This window comes from Cyanistes caeruleus, chromosome 1 (assembly GCF_971803275.1).
Source record: "Cyanistes caeruleus chromosome 1, bCyaCae1.hap1.1, whole genome shotgun sequence".
Lineage (NCBI taxonomy): Eukaryota > Metazoa > Chordata > Aves > Passeriformes > Paridae > Cyanistes > Cyanistes caeruleus.
Genome location: NC_141701.1, coordinates 116,953,098 through 116,965,509, shown reverse-complemented (window position 1 = coordinate 116,965,509; position 12,412 = coordinate 116,953,098). Strand labels below are relative to the sequence as shown.

The 12,412-nt window shown below is 38.1% G+C and overlaps 1 protein-coding gene across 27 annotated transcripts in view; it reads right to left on the bottom strand.

Annotated features, from left to right (window-relative positions):
- The window catches only part of TBC1D5 (TBC1 domain family member 5), a 316,569-nt gene that overhangs the window by 140,369 nt on the left and 163,788 nt on the right, over positions 1 to 12,412 (bottom strand). For all 27 annotated transcript variants that reach the window (XM_086852156.1, XM_086852083.1, XM_086852111.1 and 24 more), the window contains one exon: positions 1,694 to 1,802. In XM_086852156.1, coding sequence (XP_086708282.1) covers positions 1,694 to 1,802 — 109 coding nt within the window. The remainder of the gene's footprint in view (positions 1 to 1,693; positions 1,803 to 12,412) is intronic.

Sequence of the window (12,412 nt, the reverse complement as noted above, 5' to 3'; positions counted from 1 at the left end):
CATATAAATCCTACCAGACAGCATAAACCACCCCAGAAAGAAAAAGAAAGCAAAAAGCTATAAAATATGTCTGGTTTTAGTGCTTTCTAGTCCATAAATAAGTAGCTAGAAGCAACAGCAGTTCTACAGTGCAAAATTAAGCATTAAAGTCAACTGAAGCCATGAACTCAAGCTTTGAAAACTGTTACAGCTTCAGTAAAGTTCATGGTGACTTCCAAGGCAGAAACAAACTGGAACGAGAAAAGAAATATACAAAACTTGAAGCTATTTATGTAACACTGATGACCTAATGCAATGTGCTTAAAATGAACCACAAATGCAGAGCAGGAACTAAACACTGAGGGATACATCCGATGTAAGAAATGAAACGTGCTCTGCAAGGCAGCTAAGAGGATCAGTTTTGCAGAAAGTCCTTGAGAATGCCTACATCTCAGTTTTTTCATGTCTCTTTAAAAAGGGTTAGAAAGAAACATGCAGTGCAAAGTACTATTTAATTTCATTTAAAGCATGGAAAAACCCCAGTATTTTCTTGCTTTTTCAATGTTTTTATTTGCACATTGTAAAGTGTTAAGAAACAGTAATACTGACAAACAGAAGTACTGACAAACAAAAAACATTCCTAAATTACTAAAAAAACCTTTAAAATTTCAGAACTTAACAACAGAGCCCTAATGCATATTGGGACAAGCAAATAAACCCTGCCTTATTTCTAAAATAAAACCACTCCTTGATTTAATTAGTAGACAGGGAAGGACTCGATGTTTGTGTTAGTTCAGGGGTTTGAGTTACGGCCTCCTAACTTAGAGACTTAAAAAGAAGCAAACTGGTAAAACAATGCAGGTGGCATATATTCATCTGGCTTGCTGAATAAAATATTTTCATTAACTTTAAACTAGTTCAATGCTGCATACATTTCACATTTCAAACTTTCACTTTCTTTCATTCATATATAAGGAGTATTTTAAATTTCTTTTTATAGGTCTCTATGTTCAAATGATGGTTGAGAAATTCCAAGTGAGGTAATTTAAATGATCAGCATTAACACACAGTAAGTAACTCGACTAGAAAATTTTTTCTCTGCTATCAGAGTTAGTGCACAACAGAAGACTTGATGTCATTGCAACAAAATTTCTTTGGACTTGATAGAGCAACCCAGTATCACTTTGCTTTCTTTCTCCCTTCCTCTGCTACTTAAAAAACAAAATACTCCCAAGGAGCTGTTGTGCTTCTGGAAGACCTTGCTTCCTTCTCCATCCAGTCCTTACAAGAGGGATTGGTCTTCGTTTTCTCATTTCACTAGGAAAACCAGCTAGCCGAAGCATCAAATTGATTTTAAAGCAGTCCCACATTCCACAAAACCGTAATGTTTTAGACTAGCCTCCTATCTATTATTTCCAGTGCATGACTTCCCTTGCACAGATACTGAGATGGCTGTGTGGCACTCAATTCTAAACATATCGCCAGCACAAAGATACACTTTCCTAGGATTCTTTTGCTATTACCTGCAATTCAGCTTTAAAGCAACTTGATGTGGTTAGCAATGTCCTATGAATTATAAAAATGAGTAGGAAAACACTGGGATGAAGTCTCTTGGAAAATTCATGATTCTTTGCATCAATAATCTTCCAGCGCATCAGGTAATGTGTTGATATATTGCAACCACAAACTGTAAATAAATATTTTCTCTTCTTACCTTCCAGCAAACACTACGGAACCTGCTGCTTCTCAGCTGCCCATTAATCCCCTTCAGCCGTATAGTTGCCAAGTAATTGTTGTTTACAAATAGTTCTTCCCATTCTTTACTGCAAAAGCAAAAGGAATGAACATTTAAACAAAATAAAAGCCTAAGCTGATTTAAGGACTATATGACACCACACAATTTTGGATAAGCAGAGGAAAGCAACTTTTTAAAATGTATATATTTAGTTGTGTACCACTTCTAAACGCATGGCTGTTTTTTTGGACACATTTCTTCTTTGGATTTAATGAATATGTAGATCGCTATAATTATGCCAGCTACTGAAATTCATAATGTCTATGGAGGCTATTCCATTTCCTCTAAAATGTTGGTACTGCAGTTCAGTGAATAAACAAGAAAAATGAATATTAATATAAGCACATTCATGTTTCAGCTGTAGACAAAGAAGTACCTATTCCAAAAATATGCAACAGAAAAGTACTCTGTTGACTGTATTAGCTCTTCACATGACGTATTTGCTTAAATGAACCTTCTTTTCTTCTTAATGTCAAGCTGGGCAGTTAAGCATCATAGAAGATGACTTTCTTTAACATTTAGCGCTATTTACTATTGAAATCACTCCTACTTCTTTCTACATGATCAGTTTTAAAATTTTAACAGGTGCTAGCAAATTTAAAAAAACATCAAAAAATTAAAAAGCCTCACTGTATAAACTGTTAAAGGCAAGCTTGAGTACCTTGCAGTACCTATGGCTGACTAGATAAACAACCTAAATATGCCTCCCAGGCATGCAGGCACCAGGGGCCTAACACCTGTGCCTCATTAATATACAAGTAAATCTGCTCTACTGGGAAACAATTGGAAATTAATTGTCCCAAACCATCTACTGAGTTTGAATAAAAGAATTAAACCTATATTTCCTGCAACTTCTACTGAAACAAATCTTAAGAACAGTTTAAGCCACCTGATAGTCTTAGTAGCCCAGGACTTGCTCACAGACTTTCTGCAGCCATTCTAAAATACAAAGGGCAATTTCAAGGTAAGGAGCAAGGAAATGTATTTCAGATTTATTTTCAATGCATGTCCTTAAGGTGAACATCTCCTCCTCCCCCTGTCACATGGGAGACTATTACTTCTCCCTGGGAGACCAAATGAAACCAGGAAGAGGGAAACTACTATTATGACTCCAGGCTAAGATCTCACCACATTTACTTTGCTAAGGAGGGTCACAGAGTGGGTTATACTAAATACCAGCAAACTCTGGTTTTGCAAATTGCCCTAAATATATGCAAGATGAAGATAGATAGTTTTCAGCCTTTTAAGCTGAGTTGGGAGAGTGAGTTTTTTAAAACAGAATTGTAAGATATAGTTGCTGAGAACATAAGTCCTGTGCTTGTGAATGCATCACCTTTCAGCTAGGACCATATTCTTAAAAAAAAAAATAATTGTTTACTTCTGGGTCTTGATTATTAATTACTTTGAAAAGCAAAGATATACCAGATAAGAGCAAAGATGACAACAGCAGTGTTAGATTGCAGGGTTTCAGGCTGCCTTTAGCTTCTCCCAACTGCCAGTAACCCCAGGTGACCAAAAGAGCAGCAAATCATTCCAATGGTATGAGGCAGCTTACTTCACTCCTCTCACATCCCCCAGTCTCCAAGTCAGAAAGACTATCTGGTCATTTTTTGTCTCTTTGTCTCCCACACATCCTCACCTTCTGCAGGGAGCTGCCTACGATTGTTTACCGTGTTTCTGTCTCCTTTAAATACAACGTATGGTATATAGCAGACACAGCTTGAGAAAAATCTGGGCCTTTCTTTCACAGTCATTTATACTTCAGTAACTTGAGTATATTATGTCTATCTAAATAACCCTCCTGTTTCTATCATGTATAATATTCTTCATTTGCCATTGTAAATTTCGTAGCATCATTGGCCATTATAACTCCTGCCAAGCCACCTCCCTAAGGTAGCTGTGTTTCAGGAGTGACACATTCCCCTGTGCACACAACAGGTCAGACTCTGAAGCTATTCACACTGTTCTGCAAGCGGATGACATTCCCACAATGTCTTTGAAAATGCCAATGTGTCAGCTGAGTTAGCAAAAGGTTTCAACCTGTGCAACTGTGAAAAGAAAGAACAGAGAGGAAAGAAACTCTTCAGGTTATTTTTCTCACCAGCTGCTGGAAGTGATTGCTACACAGTAAGAAAGTAATTTCAACACTTCTGAAATTGTATTAGTGCAGATATTATGCCTTTAAAAAAAAAAAAAAAAGTAATGCAATTCCAAACACGTTTTGAACCAAATTACTTTTAAAACCGCCAAAAGAAATTTGGCAAGATTGTATCTCCTCTGCATTCCCCCTTGGCTGCTAGGATCACAAAAAAAAAAAGTTATAAGCAACTGAAAAAGAAATTACTTGGAAGCTGGAATCTCTCTCAGTTTTAGTAGAGCTGAATGATATTTCAAATCCTTTCTAATTCACTAATTCATTTCTCAACTATTTTGAATGAAGACTAATAAATTAAGCTTTACAATTCTAGAGACTTTTAATAGTAGTAACAGCATATAATATGAACAAGCAATCAATTCTAAAAAGATAACATTTAAAATTATATAGCCTTACTACATAAAATAATATCTAAGAGCCTTGTTAACCCAAGATTGCAGAAAACCCACCAGTGGACATGAAATGAACAATAAAGACTGGAACTCAAGTCTACCACATTCCACTTGTTTCACCGAAGTGAAGGACTTCAAGAGATATCTGGAATCACCTAAACTATGAATAAACACATGCATTTACTTTTAATCAAACTAGTAAATTAAATGCATGATCCTATGTTATACCACCTGTAGACTGTACAATTAAAGGCAAATGTCAATGTTAATGTTTTCTAATTATTTTGTAAATATTTCTCATTTTAGATTCTTATTTGAGTATCCTATCTAATATACTATTGCACATGCTGTAAAGTCTTCATAATAATAATAAATACCTATAATATAAGATCTTGTCATGGTTTAACAACGGCCCAATGCCAGGCACCCATAAAAGGCACTTGGTCACCCACTCCTGCCACAGGTGGGCAGAAAAGAGAAAAAAAAAATTGAGTTGAGTTGAAATAAGGACTGGGAGAAAACACTTGAAGGGCAAAGCAGCTTCAACTTAAAGTTGCAAAGTGACTTTACTAATAACAGAGACAGAGTAGGATAATGAGAAGTAAAAGAAGCCCTGAAAACACCTTTTTTTCCCCCAACTCCTTACTCCTTCCCACTTACAGTCTAGGGAGACAGGGCATGGGAATTGTGGTCAGTTTGTCATCCAAGGTTTTCTTCCACTGCTCAGGGAGAGGAGTCCTTCCCCTGTGAGACTGTGAGGTCCCTCCCATGGAAGACACTTCAACTTTCCCAGCACTCTTCCCCCACTCTCATGAGCAGCAGCCAAACACCTGCTGCAGTGTGACCCCCTCCCACAGGCACACAGTCCTCCAAAACTGCTGCAACGTGGTTCTCTCTTGCCATGGGGTGCAGCCCTCCAAGGACAGGCTGCTTCAGCCTGGAAGCAGGAGCCCCCTCTGTCCACTGTGTCTCCCACTGGATCACAGCCTCCTCCAGGCATCCAGCTGCTCCAGCATGGGCACATCCCCCATGGGCTGCGGCTGGATCTCTGCATTCTGCGTGGATCTCCATGAGCTGTGGGTGGATCTCTGCATCCCCCGTGGGCTGCAGGGCACAGCTGGGGCACCATGGTCCTCACCACAGCCTGCAGAGGAATCTCAGTTCTGGCTCCTGGAGTACCTCCTGCCCCTCTTTCTCCAATGCCCTTGGTGTCTCCATATTCTTTTCCCTCACATGTTCTCACCTCCTCCTCCTTAAGAAAAACTGTGCCTGCCCCGCTTTGTTATGATTTTCTTAAATATGTTATCACAGAGGTGTTACTAACATCTCTAATCAGCCCAGCTTTGGCCAGTAGCATGTTCATCTTCAGAGCCATCAGGGATTAGCTTGGCCAGACATGGTGGAAGCTTCCAGCAGCTTCTCACAGATGACACCTTTGTGCCCCCCACTGCTACCAATAACCAGGCCATGCCAAAACAATGCAGACCTGAATGAGAAAGAAATTGTTGGAGTAATAGTTCTTTAACAAACTTAATTTCATATGCGTTATCACTGCAGTAGCTGTCCAATGTGAAATATCTATTGGCATGAGGTAGGGACAGTTGCATTACTTCAAAGTGGGAAAAATGCTCAATATGTATGAAAGAAAAAGCAGGCAAATCAATGAAGGGATTAATTCTGCAAGATTTGTTCATAGTTCTCATCTGTTCCTTTCCATCTTTTCCATCTTTTGAAACATGCACTTATGTCATAACCACAAGAGTTTAAATCTCTCTGCCAAAGAATTGTGTACTGGGGTCTGCTCTAAGACACACATTTTCTTACAAGAAATGAGGTTGACCTCTGAGCAAACTATATATAGAAGTCTACTTTTCTTTCTTCACAACAGGATATGATTTGTGGATATGATTCTTGTTAAGGCAATTACAAGCATCAGATTTTCATATACAGAAGCCTGGAACAGAAATATTCCTCTCAGCTGACTGTTAGCAGAGATCACAACAAGCAGGACTTTACACCAGAAAGTCTAAGTAAAATTCTACGTGCACTTAAATAGCATTCTTGAAAAGGTATGTGAATCTCTAAGGTCTGACATCTTAGTAAAAGTCACTGGAATCCCGCTATTGCTCAGGTATAGAGAGGAATGAGCAACTATAAACTCTTTCAGAATGTATGACATCAAAAATGTAACAATATGCCTAGGAAATAAGTCTGAAATTCAAATAGTTCCGAGAGCTTTACTGAGGCAACATTGAGATGGTGCATTTTGGGGAGAGGTAACAAAGACACTTCTGCCACTGACAGGCAGAAGCAGAAGACCTGTCCCTGGCTCTGCTGCTAAATTTCAATCTGCAGCATAATGGTAAAACCAATACATCAAGCATAGATGTGCAGAAGAATGCAATGGTAGCCCATTAAGGATCCTTACAAAATACATGCTCAGTTCAGAAGAGGAAGAAATACAATTGAGGGACACTGGCACAGCACAGACAGCAATCACTGCTACTTAGCTTCTTCATTTACTGATTTAGAGGATAAAGCTGGTGGAATGTATGAATGCAGATCCTGCCAAAGTCTAAAACTAGTGTAAGAAGTATTTTTGTATTATCATGTTCAGACAATACTGAAACTCTGTGGAAGACACTAAAACCCATAGAAACGTAAAAATGTGAAGAACCACATGGAACAACAATCTATGTCACTGAAAAAGGGCAAAAGATACAGTTCTGGGACTGCAGGGGCTCAGATTTACCAGGTAAATATTACTGTCCAAAATTCACTTTCAGGTGAAACTGCAGTTAACAAAGAAACCAGTCTCTACTGGGTCATCAGATAGTGTGTATAATTATTTTGTCTCATGCATTTTTGAAATATTTCATGCAAAGTTTTGAAATCCTTTTTTTTTTTTCCTGAAAAAAAAAAAGTTTCTTGTTGCAGAAACAAGGTCAATTTGATATTTACAACATTTAGATAACAAAGAATATTCCCCAGTCTATGGAAGAATACTGCTATACTACTGAAACATTTGCATACATATTTAGGATTTCTATCTAAATCTCAAGCTTATTCCATCCTCTAGACCAATATTAAAGGATAAAATGGGTAGCCTTAGAGAGATCCAAAGAAAATTCCTGAGCAGCACTGCTAGTATTGGCAAAATCATCTTAAAACAATGGCACGTGTGCTTCCAGAAAAGCCAATTTCACATTTTTATACTGGTTTTCATCTTCAGAATGTGCTTTTTAAAATGTTGAGACCCAAACTCAGCTCCTCAGGGGCACTCAATGAAGCAACAGGCTACAGAATAGGCCATCAGAAAGAAAATTAATTCTCAAATTATTGTCATATGTTTTGCAATATGAGATCTTTATTGATAGGAACATCAAGTATCTATATTTAAATATTTAAATAGAGGCAACAATTCCTTTCAAACATACTGAATAAATCCAAGAAATATGCATAGTTTATATTATTTATTATGTTGTAAAATCAACAGTTGAGAAAAAAGTGAGGCAACTGCCAGGAATGTAATAAAGACAGAGTTAATTCTATATAAACAGAGGGAAAAAAAACCCCAATTGAAAGGTTGTATCAAGTAATAAGAAGTAGAATTTCTAAAAAACATTTCTGAAACACACAGATTTTTATTTGCTACCCTGAAAATCCACTTGACAGCTTTAATGTGAAGGCTTATCAGTCTGCTTGGAAAATATATGTAATTTTCCTCTGTTTCTCAAAGTCCTGCCTCAGGATACGTGGCAGAGCTAACAGCCATGTAAGTGTGAATATGCATGGCTGTGTTGCTGGGAGGCTGAACATTCAAAGGGCAGATTTTCTAAACAGTTCAGGTTTCATCTACTTTTGGCTGATATACAGTTAAAAAGGTTTGTGTGAAGAAAGGTAAAATCATTTTCTTAAGGCAAACATTCCAGCAAATAAAGTTATTAGTTAGCTATGCTCTTTAAGCTACCAGTGTGCATGCAGCACAGTTCAGGGAACTGAAATAAGGCTGCATTGGCAGTAGGATGCTCTGCCAACACCCTTCCTCACAGCACTAGGTCTGACACAGAAGCCCAAGATATCTTTCTCCATATTTTAAATTGTCCACTTTGCCTTGGTGGTTCTCAGCCAAAGTGACAAGTTTGGCCTTTGGAGAGCACATTATTTCCAACTCTTAACCAGTTCAGCTTTTATAGAAGAATTCTTGTTCAAGCCATTTCAAAGTCTAAATTTCAACAGCACATTTTTCTCTACTCACTACTTTCTGCATACATTTACAGAATGATGAGACAAAATGTAGATATTATGTTCAACTATTTCTTTTTTTATTGTAACTGAGTTTGACAGTTGCAAGGTCAAAGGTTAAAAAAATGCTTAAATATCCCAAAACCTTTGGAATCCTTTGCATGTACACATAGAACATTCACTTCCTACTTGTGATTAGAGTCACCCTGCTGTTTTACCCTTCTGCTCATACCCACAGCTAGGCAGAGCTCTGTGAATTGTGTGTGTTCACATGCCTGCAGCTTTGTTATACAAACATGCATTTGTTAAGGAAGAGAAAAGGTAAGAGTTTTCTATAGGACACAACAGAAGTTAAAAGCTACAGCTCTACAAATCATGCAAATAAAACCAGATGCAATAGTGCCTCCTGATAGTCAGATGGAACCTTGTGTGCTTCTGTTTGTGCCCATTAGCTCTGATCTTGCTGCTGGGTGTCACTGAAAAGAGCCTATCTCTGTGTCCCTTCTTCCATTCCCTTAGATACAGAATTCAAAGAGATGTCCTGAGCCTTCTCTTTTCCATGCTGAACACTCCCACCTCTCTGAGTCTTTCCTCACAGAAGAGCTGCACTAGTTCCTTCACCATCTTAACAGCCCTTTGCTGGGCACTCTCCAGTATGCCCATGTCTTTCTTGTAAAGGGGAGCCCAGCGCTGGACACCTCTCCAGGTGTGGAGCTATTACAGGGGAAGGATTACTAACTCTGATCTGCTGGCAGCACTGCTCCTAATGCATCCCAGGGTGCTACTCACATTCTTTGCTGCAAGGAAGCATTGGTGACTCACATTCAGTTTGATGACTGCTAGGACCCCCAGGTCCTTTTTCCAGCCCCCAGCATATTACCTACTTCTCCATCTTCCCTGCAGACAAGGTGCAGCTAACTGGCCTATTTCCCTGCATCCTCCTTCTTAGCCTTCTTGAAAATTCCCTGCTGTCCTCAAGTCACATCTGCCAATTGCCATGGAAGTATGAAGGTTACCAAGAGTGGAAAAATAAAAGGAATTCATAATGAAAACCATTTTAAACATTAGTAAGGGAAAACATGGCATCAGTTGATTATGGTGTCAGTGGTATATATTCTGATTTTCAAGTACAACAGAATAAATTAAGAGTGAACTAAAATTTTTCACTTGCTTTCCATGGATTTTAGAAATTAGCATTCTCTCTTCTATGGTCTCTCTTCACAATCTAAGTCTTTCCTTCTTGCAGCCAATCCATAAAAAAAAGCATTCTACCAACAAAAGATGTTGGCAACTCAATCCTTTCTTTCTGGTTCTCTGTCAAAAGCATCTCAAGCTTTAAGTAAATGTCTTAAATTTGATTTTCCCTATTACATTGCATAAAACAAGAAAGCAAGTCTATATTACCATTTCTATGTCTTTAGACAGTAATGTAATTTTCACTGGAAAAGTTGAAAAAAATCCACCATTCATCTCTGCTGAAATGTTTGTATCTCAGAAAAAGTATGCTGAATATAGGTTTCCAGTTCCTTAATGACTATTAATTCTTCCTTGTCTTATGATATCCCTCACCAGTTCCTTAGGACATCAGGCAAGGAATGCAGCAAGGATCAGCTATGAAAGGAAGAAGCAAATAACAGAAATTTGACAAGACAGAGATGGAAATTATGTAAGTCTCCTTAAAAGGAAAAAAAAAAAGGAAAGTAATTCTTTAAAAAAAATCAGTGAAAATCAGAAATATTTTAAACTTTTAACAGGTGTGACAGTGATCTTCCAGGATTTGGAGTAAAAAAAACCTGTTGGAGGAAATCTGTGATCAGTGCAAACAGTCACTTTCTCTTGCTGGAAAAAGGAGATTTGCAAGATGGAATTCCTAACGACATCACAAACACTGACAAAATGAGAGTACTGGCACACTCTACCACATCCAGAGAAAGATTCTTAGCACATTATGATCTTTCAGAAGAATCAAGGAAAGAGTTTACATGCTCCCAGACAAAATTAACTCGTACTGAAAAGGCCTCTTTGCATGTAAATGGCATCAACCGGAACAGTGTCTAGCTAACAGTTTAGGATAAGAAAAAACAAACATGGATGCCAGTTTTACTACTTCCCTGTGCAAAGAGAGAAAGGATGCAAGTGCTGTGAATTCTCCTTGCGGAGTGGAGTGGAGTGGGAGTGACAATTTCACTGCATTGCCCTCTGTACCCTATTTTTCTTATTTCAAAATAATTGAAAAGCCCATAGAAACAAGCTTGTTCTTTACAAGTCTTGATTATGTGTGGACATACAGTGAACAAAATCAGGAAAAGTAAGATTATAATTGCACAGGAGTGGCTTAAAATTAAAACAATAAAGTAACATCATCTGTGTATGAACAAGACTAGACAGGGTTGTGTAGATGGAAAAGGGCTGCCTCCTAATAGAATAATAATAAGTTTTTCATAAGGTGGCGGTATGTAAGTTGCAGTCACCTTTACAGTATGTTTAACATGTAAGGACAGAGGCTATGTAGCCACTTATGGCTCAACTGCCAATGAAAGTCACAGGTCAAAGGGCAACCTAACTGGCCTCAGCACTACTTTTGGAAGTGGGAAGAACCAAGGAGGAACAGCTTGCACCCCTTGCCGTCTTTCTTCTGTACTCTCTGTGTCAGCCCTGCAGTTGGCTGGCACACAAGAAACGCCTCAGCCAGCAGGACCACATTGCCTTTTTGCATCAAGGAAGGAAACATCTGGTAAGCAGAATCTGTACGAAGTCAGGGGGAGAAAATGGAATACAAAGGTCTTTCTTATACTAGATCCTCTGCCGGTTTGAAATATGAGCAGAAGAAGGAATACACCTTGTCTACACAACCCACAGCTTTGATCAATCATCATTTATCATGGAATTTAAGCCACAGAGGAAAGAACTTTATCTTGATACATGGGGTAAGAATTAAACTTATATATATGTGCAGAGATGTATTAAGAAATTATCCAAGATAGCAGTCATGGGTCTCTGAATCATAAAGTAAGTTAACAACACAAGTATGAAAAGTGAGCTTTTTTAGGCTATATATTTATTAGAAGCAGTATTAATGTATGAATCCACCTTGAAAGAAAATAAGTGTCCTTGAGATGTTAGATTCTATCAGCCAAATTGAATGCCTGCATCAATGGCTCTCCCTAAAAGTCATAATTAGGTCATTAAAATATATTTAGAAAAATAGCCTGTAAAATAAAGTTAAAAAATACTCACCTTCATTTTATTTCATAGGTCACTGTTATACCATCTAATAAGATAATTAAAAACATGCAAGCAGCTGGTACTGAGGCTAAACAGATTAATGTAATAGTCTGTAGTCATATGTGCTGGCAAGGGGTTCACCTCTTTGGCGAGGAGAAGGTCAGCTGCCCTTGGGAAGGGAGGAGAAAGACAGTATTTCTGCTTTCCAGTGGCACTGCATTGCAGATACTGAAACTAAAGACCCACATCTATTTTCCTTTTCCTTTTGGTGAAGTCCAGCCCATTTGTACATCCAAAAAGGGTTTTAACCATAGCAGTAAAATAACACAGCAGAGCAGAGCTCAAATATTTTCCTTAAGTTTTTTACATTTAAAAGCCGAAAGTTATTTTATGCCTAAATCCTTGTTCAGATATTTCTAATAGTGAACTTCTAATTTTGACAGCATGGTTCTAGGAAATAGAATTTTTGTAATTTCTTATTAGTAAAGCTTCTTCCCAAGTACATAAAGATACTTCCATCAGCGCCTGAAGACCAACTACAAAATTCTCTGTGACCTGACAGGACACATTCACAAACTCAGAGAATATGTAGAAATACATGCCAGTCCCAGGTGCTCTTCA